This window comes from Lutra lutra, chromosome 1 (genome assembly GCF_902655055.1).
Source record: "Lutra lutra chromosome 1, mLutLut1.2, whole genome shotgun sequence".
In the NCBI taxonomy this organism is placed as follows: domain Eukaryota; kingdom Metazoa; phylum Chordata; class Mammalia; order Carnivora; family Mustelidae; genus Lutra; species Lutra lutra.
The window spans coordinates 50,423,611-50,447,023 of NC_062278.1; the positions used below are offsets into that span (position 1 = coordinate 50,423,611).

General features: G+C 37.5%; 1 protein-coding gene across 1 annotated transcript in view; it reads right to left on the reverse strand.

Annotated features, from left to right (window-relative positions):
- Nucleotides 1-12,655: 12,655 nt before the first annotated feature.
- Nucleotides 12,656-23,413, reverse strand: part of ZBTB11 (zinc finger and BTB domain containing 11) — a 30,946-nt gene continuing 20,188 nt past the window's right edge. Inside the window, exons 6-11 of the mRNA XM_047723433.1 lie at nt 21,122-21,367; nt 19,666-19,810; nt 18,226-18,343; nt 15,957-16,115; nt 15,655-15,830; nt 12,656-14,862 (exon numbers count right to left, since the gene is read on the reverse strand). Of these exons, the coding sequence (XP_047579389.1) occupies nt 14,345-14,862; nt 15,655-15,830; nt 15,957-16,115; nt 18,226-18,343; nt 19,666-19,810; nt 21,122-21,367 (1,362 nt within the window). The 3' untranslated portion in view covers nt 12,656-14,344. The remainder of the gene's footprint in view (nt 14,863-15,654; nt 15,831-15,956; nt 16,116-18,225; nt 18,344-19,665; nt 19,811-21,121; nt 21,368-23,413) is intronic.

Genomic DNA, 23,413 nt, shown 5'->3' on the forward strand with positions numbered 1-23,413 from the left:
TAGTGTTCTTATTTTCTATTCTATGTAATTGTTGCTGGGTTTTTTGGTTTTTTTTTTGTTTTTTAATAAAAAAGAAGAGCCAGGTGTTACGATTGTTGCTCTTGCCCAGATTGTTGGCCAAAGTAATGAGAAATTTTAAATTAGTATTATTGGAGTCTACCTAACTTAGCACATAGTTCTATAGCATTATAGTATCTGGGGTTGGAAAAGACTTAATCCAAATCCTCCCTCTCCTTCACTGCCAAAGTGTTTCTGTCCTGTGCTGTAGAACATCCTGCCAAGGCGTATCTTTGAAAATCCTTAAGTGTTAGAAGGTATACATAGTGTCTACCATCCATTGACTCCATGTCATGTGTTCAAAATGTTTATATGGCTGCTGCCCAGTAGGTCAGGTCCTAGTAAATAAAAAATTGAGCTACATTTTAGAATTAAGACTCATTCCAGTTTCAATAATTACAAATGAAGGCTGTGGGTTTTCTTTCTTTTTTTTTTTTAAGATTTTATTTATTCATTTTACAGACAGATCACAAGTAGGCAGAGAGGCAGGCAGAGAGAGAGAGGAGGAAGCAGGCTCCCTGCTGAACAGAGAGCCCGACGTGGGGCTCAATCCCAGGACCCTGGGACCATGACTCGAGCCGAAGGCAGAGGCTTTAACCCACTGAGCCACCCAGGTGCCCCAGCTGTGGGTTTTCAAATGTTTTTCTTAGCTCTCGTAATCAAGGTTAGCTTCACTTAGTGTGGAGGGAAGTTACTTTCCTGGTCATGTGAAGGTACTTTGAATTTTAAACTTCATTCAGACTTAGAAAACATTGTGAAAGTATTACAAGGTATTTCCATGTTCTCCAAATGTTAACATCTTAAGTAACTACAGGACAATTGTCACAATCAGGGAATTAACATTATTATAATACTTTGCTGTATTACTTTGTACTGTTGTCCTGCAGACTTTTTTCACATTTCACCATTTGCTCCATTAATGTCTTTGTAGTCAAAGATCCACTTCATTATCCCACATGGTGTAGTTGTTATCTGTCTCTCTTTAGTGCTTTAATCTGGAACACTTCAGTGTTTGTCTTTCATGACGTTAGACTTTTTTAAAACGCTAGGGCACTTATTGTAAAAGATCCTCAGTTGGGGATTTGCCTGCTATTTCATGATTAAATTCAGCTTATGAATTTTTGGCAAGAATAGCACAGAACTGATGTGTCCTCAGTGTAGCAGCAAGTGCATGATTTAATTTGTACTATTGCTAGTAATGTTAATAATGATCACTTGCTTAAGGTGTTGTCTGCCAGATTTCTCCACTATCAAATTACTGTTTTCTTTGTAATTAGTATCTTGTGGGGAAATTCTTGGGACTGTGTAAGTACCCTGTTTCTCATACTATTGGCCACTAATAGGGCAGGCATTCATGGTTCTCTCCTGAAACAGTTGTTAGTATAGTATTTGCCAAGTGGTGGTTTGCTATTCCCAACATTTCTTCTGCTTTTAGTAGTTGAAATTCTGCTATGAGAAAGCCCCCTCTTCATTATTTATTTATTTTACTGATAATAGGCCCGTGTATCCTTATATTATTCTTTAGGTTACAACCCATTATTTATTTTGTAGTTCAGAATGTCCCAGGCTTGCCCATACAAACCCCTTTCAGTTGACCCTCATGTCTTTTTGATGTCTCTGTCCTTTTAATACTTCCTTAATTTCTGGCACCAAAAGATACACGGCACCCATCTTGGATTTTCTCTTTTCCAGCCCTGGAATTAGTGATTTCTCTAAGCATCCATGGTTCCTTCTAGAAATAATGGTGTTTAGAAATCAAAATCAGTACTAGATGTGGTCATTGATACTGAGGTACCATTGCTTCTAGCCTGCTTAACAGAGCTAGAAAGTGTCTGTAATGTACACATCTATATTTATTTCTAGGTCAATATGTATGTGTGTATATGTATGTATATATTATATGTATGTGTATTTCCATTAATTCATATTGCTATTTCCCCTCCCAGACCCAACACCAGAATTCATTCTAGTCTTCCTGTATTTGAAACTTACCCAATACCAAGAAATCCACTGTAATATGTTTACTTTTATTTGCCAATTTCTAGAATACACATAAAGTACTTTCATAATTACTAACCATATATTTACCAATGAAAAAACAGCCTACCAACCTGTGCAGTATTTGTGTATAGTTCCTTTTTTTTAGTCTTAAAGTTCATAATCAAAATACTGTTTTACAAAGTAATGTGGCTTCTTTTCTGTTACCCTTCCGGTATAGTTATGCTACTCATTTGTAATGAAATTAGTTAACTTGTTTTTGTTTGTATTTCATAATGAATGCTGCCCATTCTGTGCTAATTTTCATGGGGGTTTTTTGTATGTAAAATACTAAACTAGTTCTAGAAGTTGGAACTATACAAGTGTGTAGTTTCTTTCTTCCTATCTTTCCTAGCTCTTTCTCTTTCTCCTAGCCTTTCTATCCTGTTTGCACCTATCCCCTATAGGTAATCTATTTCTGGTTTCTGTTTTATCCTTCCTATGTCTCTTTTGAATAAATAGATGAGTGGTTATTTTTCCCCCTTTTTTTTTTCTTACATGATGCATAGCATGGCATGTTATAGTTAACTCTTTTGTATTTTGATGGTTTTTTCCTACTTTACAGTGTACCCTGGAAACTATACCAGTTCATGGAGGTTTTACTCCAAAAACATTTTTTAACAGCTATGTAGTGTGAATATACTATAGTTTATGCAATTACTCTTCTATGTATGGGCATTTAGGTCATTTCCAGAATTTTGCCATTACAATGCTATAATCGAATAACCTTGTACATGTGTATTTTCATACTGTTGTGAGGTATCTTCCTTCAGGTAAATTCCCAGAAATAGGATTTCTGAATCAAAATATAAGTATATATGTACTTTTGTTAGATTTTGCCAAATTCGCCTCTGAAAGGGTTGTACCAAGTTTGTTTTCCCACCAGAAAAAGAGTGTGTGCCTCTTTTCACAGCTGTGCCAACAGGATGTTTAGGTCATCCTTTAAAATTTTTGCCAAATCAGGTAAAACATGGTATTTCAGATTAGTTTTGATTTGCATCTCTAGCTATGAATGAGGTAGGGTATCCTCTATATTTAAGGGCCAAGGGCCATCTGAATATCTTTATGATTAGTCTGTTGATGTCCATTCCCATTTTACTATGGGTTTTTGGTCCTTTCTCAAATTTTAAGAATTCCTTATATACTAACTCCTTATCTTTGATGTGTTACAGTTTTCCCAATTAATTGTCTTTTGGCTTTGATTTCAGTGTTTTTTTGTTTGTTTTTTGTTTTGTTTTTTTTTTGGGGGGGGGTTTTGCAGTGCAGAAAGCTTTCATTTTTTATGTAGTAAACCCATTAATTTTTTATTGCCTCAATTTTATGTTAATATTTAGAAAGCCTTTCTCTATACTGATATTACAGAGGAATTTACCCATGTTTTTCTTGTGTTTTTGTATTGTTTCATTTTTTTTTTATTTAAGTAAGTTGCTACTAATTTGGAGTATATTCTTGTGCATCTGTGAGATCAGGATCTAACTTTAGTTAGCTGATATCTTTGTGATAATAAGCCATCATAATCAAGAGAATTTTGCTTTTGTGTCTTCCTGGGGTGTTTTAAGTTTTTTTCTCATATAGGTTTGACATACTGTAAGCTTAGTCCTCAATACTTTATTGTTATTGAAATGGAGTTTTCTCTGTCATTGTGTGCTGGTTGGTTTAGGATATGAAGGCAATTTCTGTATGTTAATTCTGTCTTACTCTCTTACTGAACGCTTTTATTGAGTTTTATCATTGTTTCTCTAGGATTTCTCAGGTATATCATCATACCACCTGCAAATAGAATTGGTTTTACTTCTTTACCAATTTTTGTGCCTCTAATTAATTTTTCTTGCCTAACTGTATTCCTTAATACTGCTAGTACAGTATTGAATAAGAGAAATAACAGGCACCCTTGCCTTGTTCTTGTTCTCAGTAGAAATGTCTCCAGTGTTTTACCATTAAATAAGATGCTGGCTTTAGGACTAAATATATTTTAGCATGTTAAAAATATCCATCAGTTCCTATTTTCTGAAGTGCTTTTTATCAGTGATGGGTGTTGAATTTTGTCAAAGGCTTTTTCAGGATTATATCAACAAGGGAAAACTAATACAGATGGTCCCCACCTTACCAATGGTTTGACTTCTAATTTTTCAGCTTCATGATGGCGCACAGTGATACACGTTTGGGGCACCTGTCTAGCGGCACAGTCAGAAGAGCATGTGACTCATCACAGGGTCATGAGTCTGAGACCCATGTTGGGTATAGAGATTAAACTAAAAAATGTGTATATTATATATATTACACACACACACACACACACACACACACACACATTCAATAGAAACCATACTTTGAAATTTGAATTTTTTATCTTTTCCTGGGCTGGCAGTATGTAGCAAGCTCCCTGTCAGCCATTAGTTAAAGAGTAAACAATACACTTAAAACTATTCTGTACACATACAACCATTGTTTTTTTGTTGTTGTTTTTTTAAGATTTTATTTATTTATTTGACAGAGATCACAAGTAGGCAGAGCAGCAGGCAGAGAGAGAGGAAGAAGCAGGCTCCCCACTGAGCAGAGAGCCTGATGCGGGGCTCGATCCCAGGACCCTAGGACCATGACCTGAGCCAAAGGCAGAGGCTCAACCCTCTGAACCCCCCAGGCGCCCAACCCTTCTGTTTTTTGCTTTCAGTGTAGTAGTCAATAAATTACATGAGATATTAGACACTTCATTATACAGTAGATTCTGTGTTAGATGGTTTTGCCCAACTGTGGGCTAATGTAGGTGTTGTGAGCACCTTTAAGTTAGGCCAAGCTAAGCTCTGGTGTTTAGTAGGTTAGGTGTATTAAATGCATATTTGACAACATTATTTCCAACTCTAGTGGATTTATGGGAATGTAACACCATCCCCAGTCAAGGAAGATCTACATAAAGATTACTGTGAGAACTTTCAGGTGTAGCAGAAGTAGCAACTGCTGGGACCATCTACCACCTTAGGGCATAGGGAGTAAGTGAACAAGGGAAAGATCTAACATTTTAGAGGAGGGACTCAGAGGCCAAATTTCAGATCTTTGAGGAGAAGGTGTGGCTGCTGCTGGGAGGAGAAGCATACCAAGGTGCCCACCATCAACAGTGAAGACAAATTTTGGGAATCCCTGATTCAACTGCATAACAAATCCCTGGTAATATGTACCCTTCCACCCCCACAGGAATCATTGTTGGCTAGCACTAATTGTTGCTTTTTGTTTTTATTTTTATTTTTTTTTACTTCTTTTCATTGTCCTATACTTTTCAAATTTCCTACATTGATCCTATATTACTTGAATCATTGGAGAAAGGGGTGGGAGTAGAGGCATCCCTAAAGAAGGTGAATTAGGTTTGCTGTCATTCTAGCATGTCTGAATTAGATATGTGAGAACTTTTCTTTTAAAAAAAAAAGATTTATTTGTTAGAGCACAAGCTTAGGGGAGTGGCAGGTAGAGGGAGAAGTAGGCTCCCCACTGAGCAAGGAGCCCAACATGGGACTTGATTCCGGGACCCTGGGATCACAACCTGAGCCAAAGGGAGATGCTTAACCCACTGAGCTGCCCAGGTGCCTCTATGTGAGAACTTGCTTAGACCAAAAGCTTTGACCCACATCACAGTAGATAACCACTTAATTATTGTACATGGACACAGAAATAATTCATAGCTGTGTACATTTTTTTATGTAGTCCAAGAGTGGTGTTACCCCAAATCTTTTTTTTCCTGAAGGTAAATCTCGGAGTACTTTATCTGCAGTATCCATTGAATTCACATTGCTTAATATTAAAAAAAAAAAAAACTGTTGTGTACTATGTAAAATACAGAGGATAACCACTATAACTTTATCTAAGGAAAAGTTACCTGAACTTTGCGCCTCTCACTGATTGGTATGTCATCCAAATGCACCCACCACAAGTCGCATTTCACTAGGAGCCTAGTACTGTCCTGATTTCATGCTGGTCAAACACCTGGAGTTGGTTTGTTTTATTTCTGCTTCTTTCAGAATTCCATAACAAAATCATACTTGATAGAAGTTTTGGATAGATCAATAGAACTATGAATTTACCCACATAACCATGCCTCAATAAAACAAACTTCCTATATATATGTACCTTGACTATAAGAAAAAAGAATCAAAACAAGCAGAACACTTGAAATCCAGTAATGCAAACAAAGTAACATTGAAAGAATAATAAGTACTAATTAGATGTTGAAACATTACCAAATGATTAAAGCAAATCTAACTGAAGATGCTTTTCTTTCTTTCTTTCTTTTTTTGAGAGGTAGAGGTGGGGAAAGAGGTAGATTATTAAGCGACACAGGGCTCAATATCATGACCTGGGCCAAAATCAAGAGGCAGACACTTAACTAACTGAGCCACCCAGGCATCCCTGAAGATGCATTTTTTTTTTTAATTTAAAGATTTTATTTTTAAGTAATCTGTAAACCCAGCGTAGGGCTCCAACTTTACAACCCCCAGGTCAAGAGTTCTATGCTCTACTGATGGAGCCAGCCAGGTGCCCCAGGGAAGATGCATATTGAGAGTGAAAAGGTGTATCTGTGGGGACAGAATGTATGGGAACTCTACTTTTCTGCTCAAATTTTCTTTGAACCTAAAACTGCTCTTTTGAAAAAGTTTATTAAAAAAGAAAAAATCCAAGGTGTGAGCAGTGGTTTAACTCAGTCACAAAGTGCCTCTCCACCATAAATATAATACTCAGTTGGATATAAAACCCCCAGAATATTCTAACACTACTGTAGTGCTCTGTATGTATATTAACTGTATATAAACATTCATACATATATAACTATACAAGCAAATTTCTCAAGACAGGATTTCAGTGTAGTTATACTCTCAGAGGATCACTTGGAGGGAAAAAAGTCACTTTTCCCAGCTTTTAAACATATTTTTTCTCAGGGTGCCTGGGTGACTTAGTCCGTTAAGCGTCTGCCTTTGGCCCCAGTCATCCTGGGGTCCTGGGATTGAGCCTCACATTAGGCTCCCTGCTCAATGGGGAGTCTGCTTCTCTCTCTCCCTCTGCCCCTGCTTGTGCTCTGTCAAATAAATATTTTTTAAGAAAGCACTATTAAAAAAAAATTCTCATTCTATTCCATTTAATACTATGGCAGGCATTGGCTATGTGTTGCCCTAAGGAAGAAAATTAGAATCACTTTTACCAGAGACCTTACACTCTCTGATAGGAGTAATTTAAGACAAAGCAGCTGCTGAGCACTTGGTTGGCTCAGTTGGGCAACTGCCTTCATCTCAGGTCAAGATGCCAGAGTCCCAGGATGGAGCCCTACATCAGTCTCCTTGCTCAGTGGGGAGTCGCTTCTCCCTCTCCCTCCACCCCCCACCCTGCTCATTTTCTCCCCTTCTCAAATAAAGAAATAAAATCTTTTCTTTTTCTTAATCTTTTCTTTCTTTGTTGTCCCATTGGTTGTTTAGTAACATACTGTTTAGCCTTCATGTGTTTATGTTTTTTCTAGCTTTTCTTATAATTGATTTCTAGTTTCATACAGTTGTGGTCAGAAAATTACTTGATACTATTTCAGGCTTAAATTTATTGAGTCTTGTTTTATGGCCAAACATGTGATTTGTTCTGAAGAATATTCCATGTGCACCTGAAAAGAATACTGAAATACTGAAAATGATTGGGAAGAGGATCAACTTGTATGATAGATGAGTTGTGCAATGAAACCAGTGAAAATTGTAAAAACAAACATAAAAGCAACCATGTAAAGTATCTTGAAATGGCCAAGCACCAAATGAAAGACATGTGTTCAAGAAAAATCATTTAAGAAAGGCAACCACCACCTCATGAACAGAGACAACAGTGGTCAGAGCCTCAGTATTCTCAGCTCACCTTGCCCCAGGTAGAACCTCTGTTCCACAAGTGGTGGCTGGATGGAAGAGGGGAAACACCACCTCTCAACCACACATAACCAGCCTTAGCTCAGAAACAGCTGGGGGCAGAGTGAGGAAGACTGATGTCCTGATCCTCCCAGATAAATAGCCCTCTGACTGGGAGCCAGTGGGAGATCAGAGTGGTGTCTCCACCTCACTGAGAGATGGTTGGGGAAGGAGAGGTTTTGTTTGAAACACCACATATTACATTTTACATACAATTCATTTATGACAAGACCCAGAATTCGCACAGACCCCACAAGTGAAGAGCTCAGTCCCACAGGACTACTGTGGCTGCTTCAGATGCCAGCTGCAAGTCTTGGATTTCCCTGAACCACCCACTCTTCTGCCTGGCTGACTACAAATTTGGGGGCTTCTATGGAGCTTCTCCTTTGATAACTTAGTAGAACAAATCACAGAACTCACTTAAAGTGTTATACTTAAAATTACAGTTTTATTATAAAGGATACAACCCAGGAAAAGCCATGTGGAAGAGATCTATAGGGCAAGGTCTGGAAGGCAGGAGCACAAGACCTTCTATCTGTATGGTTGGGGTGTGACACCCACCTAGTACAGCTATATGTTCAGCAACAAGGAACTCTCCAAGTCTCTAGGTTTTGTGGAGGCTACATTACGTGAGCATGGTTAATTAATGAATTAGGTGCTGGAGACCCCCTCCCCTCTGGAGATTGTGGGGTGGAGCTAAAATTCTAACTCTCTAATCACATGGTTGGTTTTTCTGGCAATAAGCCTCCATTCTGAAGCCATCTGCCTCCCCATGTTAATTTCAGATTTTCACTCTGAGATGGGAAAAAGGATGCCAACTATCACACCAACTTAACATTGTATCGGAGGTCTTATAGAAAGCAATAAGGCAAGCTAGAATTGGAATAGGAGAAATAAAACTTATTTCCAAATAACATAATTGGGTATGGAGAAAGAAAAAACTAAATTAATAAGGGAATTTAGAAAGGTTGTTGGATAAAAGGTCTTACTTCCTATGTCAGAAAATTTTAAACATTTCACCTTTTAGAATGTTTTGCTGTAGCTTTTTGTGGACACCTTTTGCCCATTGCATAAAAATGTAATAGGTTTACACAAACTAAAACATTATTTAGTTATATAGAAGTTATAAACATTATTAGTTATATAGAAGATGACTTACATAAGTGAAGAAATACGTTTGTGGAATGAAAATTCAAGTATTGGAAAGATACCAATTCTCTCCAAATGGATCTAGAAGTTTGATGCAATTCCAGTCAAAATCCCAACAGGATTTTATTGTAGAAATTGGTAAATTCATTATAGAATTTAAAGAATATGCAAGACAATCTGAAATAAGAACAAAGTGGGAGGGTTTACTCTATCAGATATTAAAATTACTATAAACCTACAGTATTAAGATAGTGTAGTCGCAAGTACTATAAGGATTTAGTATTGTTGCAATTTGGTATTGCAAGGAATTGGTGTAAGTGTACAGAAATAAAGAAGCAGAATAGATTCCAGAAAGAAATCTACATATGTATGTACCTTTCATTTATAAAATGGCATGGCTGAACAATGGAAAAAATCAGAGTATTCAGAAAATTGTGTGCACAGTTGGGAAATCTACACCATAAAAAAGCTTATAAACTGGACCGCATTAAAATTAAAGACTTAACATTCATCAACCAATACCATTAATAGAATGAAAAGACAAGATCTAAAATAGAGGAGAGGGGCGCCTGGGTGGCTCAGTGGGTTGAGCCGCTGCCTTCGGCTCAGGTCATGATCCCAGGTCCTGGGTTCGAGCCCCACATCGGGCTTTCTGCTCAGCGGGAAGCCTGCTTCCTCCTCTCTCTCTCTGCCTGCCTCTCTGCCTACTTGTGATTTCTCTCTGTCAAATAAATAAATAAAATCTTTAAAAAAAAATAAAAAATAAATAAAATAAAATAGAGGAGATGGCAATTGCAAAACAGCTTGTTTTCAGAAAGAAGTAGAAAATAGGTAAGATATTCAATTGCCTCATGAAAAGGCTACTAAATGGCCAACAAATAAATGAAAAGGAGTTCAGCTTTACTAGTCATCTGGGAAGTGTAAATTAAAACTACATGGGATACTAAGCACACTCATCTCAAAATGGCTAAAGTAAGTACTAAGCACGCAGAGCAGCCACAACTGGTGAGAGTACATTGGTATAACTTCTTTGGGAAATATTTTGGTTCACAAATCCAAGTAACTCAAATTCTACTCTTAAGTTATGTATCCAAAAGAAATGCATGCCCATGTGTATACCAAGAGGATAAAAATCTTTCATTCCTCAGGATAACCCCAAACTGAACATGACTCAAATATCCATCAATGGTAGAATAGTGAAGTTGTGTTATATACACATACTTTTTTTTTTTTTTTTTTTTTTTTTTTTTGCAGAGCACACAGAATAGACACAGTAAGAGTTTAAAATGAACAGAACACACCCAAACAGCAAGATAAGATGAATGGAAAAGGGAAGCAGGAAAATGAAGAACTAATTGGAAATACTAAGATAAGAAAATACAATTTTAAAATGAAGAAGAGATAATTAAGAATAGTTACAGATTAGGTTGAGGAACTCCAAGAAGGTTATCAGGAAGTGAGAAAAAGATGGGGAAAATGAAAGAGGTATTGAGGGTAGAAGTAAAACTTACAGAAATATAAAGTAACCAGAAGGGAAAATACTTAAAGAGATGATATTTGGTTCTAGACTTTGGAAGAGGTCAAAATACATGAAATTAACTCCATTTGATAAAATGTAACAAACTCCTTTGAAAGTCATAATACTAAGTTTGTAAGAAAGGAAATGTCCTAGAATCCCCAGATAAGAGGAAACAGAGTTGAACTTGAAGTAGTAGTCTTGTGGTAGACAGGATGGGCAGTCTCAGAGGGGGGCTTGTGATAGCTAGAAGGCAATGCCATCAGCATTTAGGTCTACAGAAATTGGAAAAAGAAATTAAACACATCGGAGCTCCTGGCTGGCTCAGCTGGTAGAGCACGTGACTCTTGATCTCAGGGTTGTGAGTTCAAGCCCCAAGTTGGGCAGGGAGCCTACTTAAAATAGAAACAAAACAAAACAGAACAATGGGACCACTGAAGAGCTACATCTTCAGTGAAAGAACAGTCAGGAAAAAAACTCAGTTCACCAGTCGAGGCAGATACGGGTATTTGTCCATCCCAGCCTGGCCTGTCGGTGGGCAAAAGCCTCCCTTGAAAATTTAGAATAGCCAGCTTGCTCTCAAACTGGCCTGAAGTCCAAATTTACAGGTGCTGGTCCAGGAAACCATAGTCAGAGAATTAATATAAAAATAGTTCCTAACCATGAATACTCTTGGAGCAACCTAGCAGAAGCAAATACAAAAATGATCTGGAAGGACACATCCTTCAACCTATGAGGGTGGCACAGGCTTCCCAAAGATGAGGCCCTATTGGAGGTAAGTTCATACTCCAAAATCCCCTAAGACTCTTGAGGAAAAATTCAGTAAGCACTCGTATTTAAACTTCAAAACATCAAGTAATACATTATAAGCATGGTATATTTAAACTGATTAAATAAGTTAGTTAGGGGTGCTTGGGTGGCTCAGTCATTAAGCATCTGCCTTCAGCTCAGGTCACGATGCCAGGGGCCTGGGATTGAGTCCTGCATCGGGCTCCCTGCTTGGCGGGGAGTCTGCTTCTGCCTCTCCCTCTCCCTGCTGTTCTGCCTGCTTGTGCTCTCTCTGTCAAAAAAAATAAGTAAATCTTTTAAAAAAATGTTACTTACGCATCTTTGCTCCACAAGCTTCTACAAACTCTAATTGATCAATATATAGTATCAAGAGGAAGCAAAGGCTTTTATTATGTATGTTCCAAACATTAGATGTAAAACTATTTAGGAATTTCCAAGAGATTACAGGTTTGACAAGAAGAATCATGAGCAGGAAATATCATGCATGCACAGAGAGTTTGCATCAATGCATCAAAAAAGACAAAACACTGAATGTTTGGATTAGCTTTAAAAAGTCCAGCAGTTTAGGCAACCCTGTGAAATTCTGTATATAGCCACTGTTAATAAAAGATTAAAACCCATGTCAGAGAATTAATTCATTGCTATCAATTCATACATTTCAGTGACTAACAGCTGTGACTCAAACTGCTTGGCAGCAGGAGTAGTAAGTACATTTAACCAGGGGTCCCCACACAATTAGGGGAGAGTCACCTGACAACAAAGCAATGCATGTTTCTAAGAAAGAATTGTAAATTAAATACAGAAGTTTCCCCCATGGCAACATAAAACTGAATTTTTGCAACCTTAACACTTGTTTCTACACGGACTTATGTAATTCTACACATTTTGTAAAACGTCACACCCAACATGGGGCTTGAACTCACTACCTCAAGACCAAGAGTCACATGCTCTACCACGTGAGCCTACCGGTAACCCTGTAACTCTACACATTTAGTAAATCACACTACTTCCAATTTTGTGGGAAAATTTTGTTTATGAGTAAGAAGTTTTAATATGTTTTCACCCAACGGTTATTTTTTAATGTATTCAATTCCCCTTGCCTTTAAAAATGGATTAACTTTACTAACATAACTGATTTTTGACAGCAACTGAGTTATGAAGAGAAAAGTGACAAGGTCAACTCCAAAGCTTATGCTTTTAAACAAGATTCAACATCTTTTATTTACAATTTTGGACATACATTAATGGTCTTATACAATTAACTAAATCTAGTAACAATGGTGAAGATGGAACATAAAAGACACAATTCCAAATTTTAGTTAGGTTGAAATACATTTTCACTAACTGAAAGGTATGATAAACAAGCAGCCATTATAAAGTTATAGACTGTATGTCAATTCACTTAAAATTGAAAGTCAGCCACACAGCTATAGGAACAATGGGAAATTTGCAAATGCAAATATTACATATGCAGGTATAATGCATGCATGGCATCACATTTAGTCTTTATCTTTTCAGCCATTTTTTTAAAGTAAACTGGAATAAGTATCTTAATATATGTACATCAAGGCACATTCTTTTCTTGTGCTTTAGGAATGATTTACATGTGATTTTGCTTAAATCTTCATTTTATACCTTATATTAGCTTTTAATACTTAAAAAGTTTAATTTTAACAATTATAGTTTGAGTGGTAGTTTCCTACAGGAGAGAAATGTGGCATCTCCCCAAGGTTATTTTGAAGGTCAGAAAACTGGATAGCTTCTAGAAGTGGGAATTTAAAAATCAAACACACAAACTAGTAATTCTCACGTAACTTTTAAAAATAATTTACTTTCAACAATTTGGTGGACCATAATCAATTAACTTCTTTATATAGTATACTAAAATGAGGGCTGACTTGAAGACTTTTCAATATTCTGAAGTTACTTGACAATTATACAGTATCCACACAGGACCACTGTAGAGGTCCGTATTGCTATCCTATTTCTAAATTGCAGTTTTTCAACAAAATTGAACAATTAAACATGATACAAAAGCTGCAAACATCCAAATCTAGTTTTAAATTGTTCATTCTTCAGCAAAAGAATGAGATTTTTTTTCATTCATTGTCCCATGTTATCAAGGAGAAATTTCTCATCAACAGTGTTTAATAACAGTGTTCTTTGCTCATGGTCAATTTACTTGCCTTGAAGAGATAGTATACAGTAAGGCTTTAATAGGCATTTCATGCATTTTAATGGCATTTTAAAAAATCAGCTATTTACTTAAGGGTTCCCAATCTAGGTTAAGTATACTGTGCAAACTTGATTACAACTTGTAACTCATTAAGTGCTTTAAAATAGAATAAATCCCTGACTTATAAGGGGTTAAAATAAATAGTAAGTCAAGAATCACAGATTTGAAGCATTTTAAAAATGTAATATACTTACACATCCTACTAAAATGCTTTATATTAGACTTTTTTTAAACCTATAAACAGGGCAAATGAAATCACAGAACCTCTCTATTTTGAGAATAAAAGAGAAGAAGATCTGACTAGTGCAGCCTTTTAAACTCAAAGTATATAATAATGTCAAAATGCAAGTGAAACTATACAGTTTTTAATTTAGTCCAGTCCTTTACAAACATTAATTCATAAAACGTACACCATGATAAACCAATGCCATCAAGTAGATTCGCTTTCAATTTCTTTACAGTAAATGGACTTTCAATAGAACCCTTTAGCCAGACAAACCATTCAGAAATGCAAATATCACCAAACAGCCCAGAGCCTTGACCTACAAACTCTGGGCAGACAGTCACACACCGCAGTGTGAACAGATGTTGTGTGAGTTCAGTACACATGGGATGTCACTTCTTTGATCTCCACCGCTACAGTCACTCTGCTTCCGAAATGTGTGCCACCTCTACTTCAACAGTTTGAATAGCTTCTGCCACTTCTGAGAGCTTCTGTCCTTGCTGTTGCGCCAACACATAATTAACCACTTGCATGATGCTTTGGTCAGAGAGCGTGGATACTGACGGACACTCTTCCGTCGCCGCAACAGCTTCCAGTGCTTCCATGGTCTCTCCTGTCACCACCACTGTCTCTAGTTCTTGAGGACCACTGCTTTCTTGTTCCTGCATGTCTGCTGTTAAGATACTAACAGCATGCTCCACTTGAGTTCCTTGGTTATGAAACTGAAGGGTATCTTTTTCCAGCATAATTTTGCAAGGCACATAATCTCTGTGGAATTTAGTCATATGTTTACGGAGTGTTCGAGCATCTATGTAGGCTTCACTACATACGGGGCAGACATAGGGCCGTTCACCAGTATGTGTTCTGACGTGGCGTTTTAGAGATCGGGCATCAGCCCAGGCTACTCCACATGTTAAGCATTCAAATGGCTTGACTCCTATTAAAAAAGAGTGAGGGAGACAGAGAGAAGTGTGTGTGTGTGTGTGTGTGTGTCTGTGTGTGTGTAAGGTACAAGTAACAAAACATATTTAAGTTCCCTGATAAATAATGCTTTTAAGTCCAATAGCCCTTTTCTATCTGGATTACAGCAATCTTTACTTAGGACCTAATGGCGTACCTTAGAATGAACAAGATTCTGCTATATAATCTCTCCACAGGTGTTCCCAGAGAAAGAAGTTACTGAGAGACAACTTTGAGTTTCCATGCATAAACTCATTTAACCTTCCCTGCGATCCTATAATATTAGGATAAGGTAACAGAAGCTTCCAATAGTCCAGTTCAGCATAAAAATGTTGACCTAGGGGTGCCTGGGTGGCTCAGTGGTTTAAAGCCTCTGCCTTCGGCTCAGGTCATGATCCCAGGGTCCTGGGATTGAGCCCTGCGTCGGGCTCTCTGTTCAGCGGGGAGCCTATTTCTGCTCCTCTCTCTCTGCCTGCCTCTCTTCCTACTTGTGGTCTCTGTCTGTCAAGTAAATAAATAAAATCTTAAAAAAAAAAATGTTGACCTAGAATATTAAGCTCACTAAAGAAGGAACCTATCTATGTACACAATAACTAGGCACCCAGGTTTAGGATCACCTCAATCACTTGAATAAGTATCACATAATATGGGATTCAACTCTTATCAAAGGAAGATGAGGTAACAGGCAAGAAGGTTGGTATAGAGAGACTCACTATTGGATGTGCTTTTCATTCTACTTACATATATACATAATATTAAGTACAGTTACCTTCGTGGTTGTTCATGTGTCTCCTATACTCTCTTAACTGAGTGAATTTTCTTCCACATTGTTCACACACCCGTTCTAGGTTCTGCTTTGCTCTTCCTTTTTTCCCATGCGTAGCTTTCTTTACATGCCTTCTGAATAATGCTTTCTCGTAAAATTCTTTGCCACATATATTACACCTATAATGGGGGTAAAAAAAAACAAAACAAACGAATTTTTTTTCCCAAAGCACAAGCATCCAAAAGAATTAATCCAAGTACATATACCATCTCAAGTAAGTTCAGATCCTGCTCAAATTTATCTACCTGTAAGGCTCAGTGACAGAATGAGACTTCACATGAGAATACCAATCTTTCTTCCAACTATAGCACTTATCACAAAACTGGCACTGGAATGGCTTCACACCAAGATGTTTGTTCATGTGCTGACGAAGATCTCTAGCTTCAAAGAAACTTTTTTCACATCTGTAATAATAAAGTTCAACCAATCAAATCACTTTATTCTTTTTTTTTTTTTAAGATTTTATTTATTTATTTGACAGAGATCACAAGTAGGCAGAGGCAGACAGAGAGAGAGGGGGGAAGCAGGCTTTCCGCGGAGCAGAGGACTCTGGGATCATGACCTGAGCCAAAGGCAGAGGCTTTAACCCACTGAGCCACCCAGGCGCCCCTTTATTCTTCTTTTTAAAACAAATTTCCAAGACTCAGTATACTCATGGGTTTCTAGAACTCTACAAAATGATGCCAATTTAAAACACACAATTTGTTACTATTCCAATCTTGGAATAAGGCTTCAGGGCTTTAAGTTCTTTTAGCTCTGGAGTACTGGAAACATTTTAATTTTTAAAAAATTTTTATTTAAATTCTAGTTAGTTAACATAGAGTGTAATATTAGTTTCAGGTGTACAATATAGTGATTCAACACTTCCATACAACACCCGTGCTCTACAGAAGTGCACTCCTTCATCTCCATCACCTGTTTGATCCATTCCCCTACCCACCTCCCCTCTGGTAACCATCAGTTTATTCTCTACAGTTCAGAGTCTGTTTCCTGGTTTGTCTCCCTCTCTCTCTTTTTTCCCTTTGCTGGTTTATTTCTAGCACTAGAAACATTTTAGAAGAACCACGCAAAGCTCTCAAAGGCTATAAGACATTGATTTTCTTTCTCCACCTAAAATCTCTGCTTTTACCCTCTCCCTTTCTCTGTTCATGTGTTAGGAGTAGGCCACAGTGTTGACCACAGATAGGATGAAGCAACTGCCTCAGGCCTAAGTCAATCAGAGCACGGCATTCCCTTGGCCATAATTACCAATTAGGGATATTCAAATGACTTAACCAGATCTGATGGTGTGGATCTCAGCACCTATACATAGGAATTACCAGAAAAGTGGCTTGGTGATTTAGGAGTTGAGAGGATGTGAGGCTGAAATCATTGAGACTGCCTTGTCCAGAGAGCCTTGGAGACATCAAGTGCGGATGAGCATGAATCTCTTTTACCTTAAACCATTTTGACTCCTAGACTTTACCTTTCTTTCAAGCCAGTTTACATTGGGTTTTCATTCACTTGCAACTAAAAATCTACTGATAATAAAATCTTTGCTTTATAGTAAGACTGATCAAAGTGACATCAGCAAATATCCAGAGTCGGCAGCCCCACAAGCCCACTATTCCACAAAAGCAGTAGACAAAACTGGCCTAAACTATGAGAATCAATTTTACTGGAACTCTGGAAACTGATTAAAACTGTAAAGCAACCAGGCAAACATATAATAGTAAAATAAATAGTTAGATGTTGGTAAGAGGGCTTTGTAGGGAAGGAGAAGTCTGCTGAAAACATTTAAGAGCAAATGTATTTGCCTCTGCCGCACAGGGCAAGTTTGGTTGGTTCAACACTATACAAACCAAGGGCTTGGGAGAAAAGGCTGGGGAATGAAATGGTGGTGCATTAGGGGCTTTGAAAAACTCTTACATACTCCCAGGAATTGAGAAGTCCACGTACTTGCCCAGGGCAACACATATTTAGAGAAAACCTGAGAAGGCCCTAGGCTCTCATCTGTGGCCGACTCTGCACAAACAGGAAGAGAAGGCCAAGACAGAGTCGTTAACAGCCTGGCTGAATGTGAAGGCATTCTGGAGTAAGACAGTGGTAATGTCTAACTGCACAATGTACTAAATGTACTAAAGGTCAGTGAATTGTACACTTTAAAATGATGAATTTTATGTTAAGTGACTTTTATCTCGATTATAAAAGAGATTTCAGGAGACTTTGGAAAATAAAAAGAGGGAGAAAAGAGAATCTGAGAGGTATAACTGACAAAATTATAAGACATTTAAAATGTGTATCATAATGGTTTATGTATCCATTGTGAAAGGATTCCTCCTATTTAATTAATTCACGTATCTTTTACATCAGATATATATATATGTGTGTGTGTGTAAGTTCTACTCCTTTAGCAAATCTCAATTATATAATAGTGTTATCAACTAGAGTGACCTCAAATTTTTTGGGGGGAACTTTCAAATAAATCTACTAAGAACGCAAGGAAATTGATCAGTTTACCTATTAAATACTTACTGAGTACAATGATAACCTCGAACTTCAGGCTTTGGCTGGTGTTTCTTTAGGTGCTTGCTGAGTCCAGAGCCCCTGTGAAAAGACTTTCCACAAACTGAGCAGAGGTACTTGGACTCACCTATAAAAAATAAAAAACACAACATAAATCAAACAATCAAGTGTTCTTCCAATAGAACAATTTACATCCTACTTTGGAAGTTATTTTATCAAGGGGACACAAAAGCTATTACATTTGGCAGTCATCTACTCAGAAGAACAACAAACAAGGTCAAAATCTCTATTTCCTCTCAACTACAGTACCAGCAAGGTTACTACTACACAAAGAATGTCATGCACTTGCATAATCATCTGGACTATAGTAATATAGAGTTGAATGCAAGTTCTAGAGCCACTATACCCTTCAATAGCCGTTTCCACATAACTACTTTAAGCACTGGAAAATAATTATGTATGGACTAAAAATTCTAATAAAATTATAAGCCTTACACCTGTTGACAGTCGCATCTGCCTATTACTTTACTTTTTAAAAAAGTTTATTTATTTGAGAGAGAATTAGAGAGAGAGAGAGAGAGAGAGAGAGAGGGAGAGGCAGAGGCAGAGGGAGAAGCAGACTCCCCACTGAGCAGGGAGCCCGAAGCAGGACTTGATCCCAGGACCCTAAGGATCACAACCAGAGCCAAAGGCAGATGCTTGAGCTACCCAGGTGCCCCATCAACTTTTTAAAAGCATGACCATTTCTTTAAGTGCCTGGATCTAAATTATGCACAAATTTTAAAAAAGATTTTATTTATTTACTTGACAGAAAGAGAGAGAGAGATCACAAATAGGCAGAGAGGTAGATGGGGGTTGGGGGAAGCAACTCTCTCGCTGAGCAGAGAGCCGTATGTGGGGCTTGATCCTAGGACCCCGAGATCATGACCTGAGCTGAAGGCAGAGGCTTAACCCACTGAGCCACCAGGTGCCCCTAAATTATGCATAATACTCAGTACACTTTTTTCTATACTGAGGAAAACAATGAATATTTTTATACCAGTAAGACAGCTCTAAAACTAGATTTAAGAAAACCTTTAGCCTGGGATGCCTGGGTGGCTCAGTTGGTTAAGCGGCTGCCTTCGGCTCAGGTCGTGATCCCAGCATCCTGGGATCGAGTCCCGCATCGGGTTCCTTGTTCAGTGGGGAGCCTGCTTCTCTCTCTGCCTCTGCCTGCCATTCTGTCTGCCTGTGCTTGCACTTTCTCCCTCTCTCTCTGACAAATAAAAAAAAAAAAAAAAAAGAAAGAAAACCTTTAGCCTTACTTTCATTAATAAAAAACTGCATACATTGAGCCATTAGTATATTGATATAATTTCTAAAATAATTACAGCATAATCAATGTAATAGTAACTTAAGAGTATATAATGTGTAACTGTCAATTATTTGTCAATACAAATTTCTTATTACCTGTGTGAATACTCATATGTTCTTGAAGACTCCGTTTGGTAACAAATGACTTAACACACAGTTCACACTGGAACTGCTTTTGTGATTGATGGAGACTCTGGTGTAATTTTAGACCATGCTTATAGATGAAAGTCTTTCCACAGACCTGAGACAGCACAGGTGTTTAAACCGGTAAAACAGAAAAGAGAAGTCAGGGCTGTTTCTGAAGAATGAGGACAGAGAAAGTGTATGCCATTTTAAAGAAAAAAACTTATGAACAAAATGACAAACTGAAAGTTGAAACAAATGTCAAGAATATTAGCAGACTGATCATCTTCTGACTCAGTACTTAACAAATATTGCTACTTTTCTTACATCCAGGTGATCCCTGGAGGAGCTCAAAGCAGTAGAAAAGACCCTCACACTATCCTTGTGTGACTAGTAAACAGTATACCTTACCTATTAAAAGAGACATGAGAACTTAATCAAGAAAATATACTAATTTCTTGCTATACCAACTAGAACAGTGCTTCTCAAACTCTGTGATGAAGAACGAGGTTTTTTTTTTCCTTACTTCAATCCATTTTTTGTTAAATATGATAAAAATGTCACAATAATGTCAATTGCTATGACAATTTCTAGATGTCTACTCTCAATTTCTGTACTTATCTTCCATGGACCACACATTTTGAGTAGTTCTACACAAAAAGACCAGAAGCCCAGTTAATACTTACTTTCAAGTCTATGAATAACATGATGCTTAGGACATGGCTTCTAAAGAAATGAGGGGGTGGGGGAGTGGGACAGTGAGTGACAGTATACGTAAAACACAGCTGACTATGTGTTGATAACTACTAAAGCTGGATAAAGGGTACATGAGGGTCTATTCTATTCTCTTATAATAAAAAGCTAAAAAAAAAGAGAGAGAGAGAGAGGATCATTAAAAATTTCACTGGGGAAAAAAATGGATCATGCTTATACACAAGGCTATAGGGCCTACTAGAAAATTTTCACTGTTCCAAATAGCCCTAAACTGGCTAATCACAGGATTCTTTACTTAGAAGTTTTATTTTGGCATTTAATAGTCTCAGTCCTCAGCTCTAAAAAGCACACAGCTTAGGCAGGACTTTTGCTAAGGAGATTTGTTTAAACCATGGGTTCCTTTCCAATCCAGACTGGTCCTGCTGAAGGTTAAAGGGATGAATGGGATGATGAATTGGTTATTCTCACCCAGTACATCTCCTGAATCCTAGTGAGTTGCATGTATATCCCCTAGTAGATTAATTTCAAATTACAACAAATTAAATAGCAAATGAAAGAACATAATTGGGAAACACCCTTAATCCAGGCAACTGAAAAAGTCCTAGAATTCTCTGTGACATTTTGCAGGAATAAGGGTGACTCCAGAATAAGTCAGTATTATCATCGGTTAAGTGCAAATCTTCTTTATATAATAAATTAAACTTCATGGCCTTACCTGGCACGCATGTGGCTTTACACCTGTATGCTTTAACATGTGTATTCGAAGAGAATATAATTTAGGTAATGTCCTTCCACATATGGAACATATAAATTCTCGTTTGGTTCTCCCCTTCTCAGACGATGTTCCCGATGTCTCATTAGATGTAGAATTAGAAGAGGATGAAGTGGGTGTATCTTTTCTGGTATGTCGAATAAGATGTGCTCGCAAGGAAGCACTGTACTGAAACTGTTTTTTACACAACTACAAAAAAAGTAAATTCCATCTAAATGTAATTCTGTAACAAATGTTAAACTTGACTATTTCAATTTCCATTTTGTTACAATTATACAAATCAATAAACACATACCCTATATAAAAAACAATATGCTAAGTATCAGATACAAAGATGAAAGGGGTCAAGATCTAGCCCCTACTCTGGAGAGGTTTATAATCTAACCACAGAGGGAGTCAAGGAAGCAATAAAGAAAGGCATCAATGAGGAGACCAGGTCTGTCTAGAAGGAATGGTAGGACAGAGAGAGAGAGAGTACTTAGTACTCATTTGAGTACTAAGTATTCATATGGAGGAAAACTAGGGGTTAGAGAAAGGAGAAAGATAAAACTGTAATGACCCTTAAAATTCTTCTTGGTCTAACTACTTTTCTGCCACTTTTTTTTTTTTTTTTACTCTCTTATGATGCTTATTTTGGTAACTCTAAGTAACATGAATAATGGATGAGGACTCTCTCCCTTCACCCCTCCACTCTCTACACCTATGCAGATGCTTCTTGTTATCTTAATTTTTTTGACCAGTTGTCGTGTTCACATTTTTTCAATGATGTAGTTATTATTACAGCCATATAGTACACTATGATTCTCTTTCCTTTTTTTTCTGTTTTGCTTATTTCTCTATATTTTCTGCTAATTCATCATCAAACCCTTCCCTCAGTTAATCTACTAAGAGCAGACTGAAAGACATCACCCTAAGAAAGAGATTTCTGTCAAGGCATTTTGTCCTGTTTCAACCTGGACTGGCTGTTTCCTATGCTTGGACTCTGTAGAATTGGACCCCATGTTTCCCGGTTTCCCAGGTCTTGCTCATTTTAATGGAACACCTCTGCCAATAAGCTTCTTGACAAAGGGAGTTTGGGAGGTAAAACTTTTGATACCTTGCATGTCTAAAAATGTTCTTATTCTACCATCACAAATAACTGATAATCCAGCTATTGATTTTAAGGTGGAAATCACTTCCCTTTAGAATTTTAAAGACATTATGCCTTTGTCTTGTAGTTTCCACTGTTGCTGCTGAAAAGCCTGAAGTCATTCTGACCTTTATCCTTTCTATGGGTCTTTTTCTGTATGATTATTTATAAGATTTTTTTCTTTATCTCTTGATTTGAAGATTTTGTAATTTATCTTGACATACATTTACTTCCATCCATGGTTGTGGGAATTCAACATGCCCTTTTTTCACAAGGAAACTTAAGTTCTGATATTTTTCCTTAATGCACCAATGATTTCCTTCTCCCCATCTTCTGTTTGTTATTATTTGGATATTAGACATCCTACACCAATTGTCTAAATTTCTTTACTCTCATTTTCTAGCTTGTTTTTTGCACCATTTTCTGAGACATTTAGTCTATTTTCCAATTTTTCTGAGACTTTTATATTTGTGGATCCCCCAAAGTTGCTCTTTTTTCTTGAAATATTTTTCTTTAAATATCTTTTTTTTTTTTTTTTAAGATTTTGTTTATTTATTTCACAGACAGATCACAAGTAGGCAGAGAGGCAGGCAGAAAGAGAGGAGGAAGCAGCCTCCCTGCTGAGCAGAGAGCCTGATGCGGGGCTCCATCCCAGGACTCTGGGATCATGACCTGAGCTGAAGGCAGAAGCTTTAACCCACTGAGCCACCCAGGCACCCCTTTCTTGAAATATTTATTATAAGTCTGATGATGCCTGACATCTACTCACACTTCAAAATGTTAAAAAACTGACTGGAATTTCTGTGTAAGTCGGGTGGGTGTGGGGGAAGCTGTCAACCACAGGCTTCACTCAGCACTACCCTCCAGGTCCTCTGTTAACTGGGCTTCAGATTTCTCATCTCTGAGAAACCTGTTTTTGGATTAGGAATCTGGCTGCTAATATTCTGGGACTTTGGTAGGTTAAGAGAACTTGAAAAATTTCAACATTCATTAAGTTTGTTTTGGGTATAGTGCATTCACCCTCAGAGCAGTCATGGTTTTCTCTCTTCCAGAAAGTAGAAGGCCGATCTTTGGCTGAGGGAGCAATGGTGATTTAACTGCTTCTT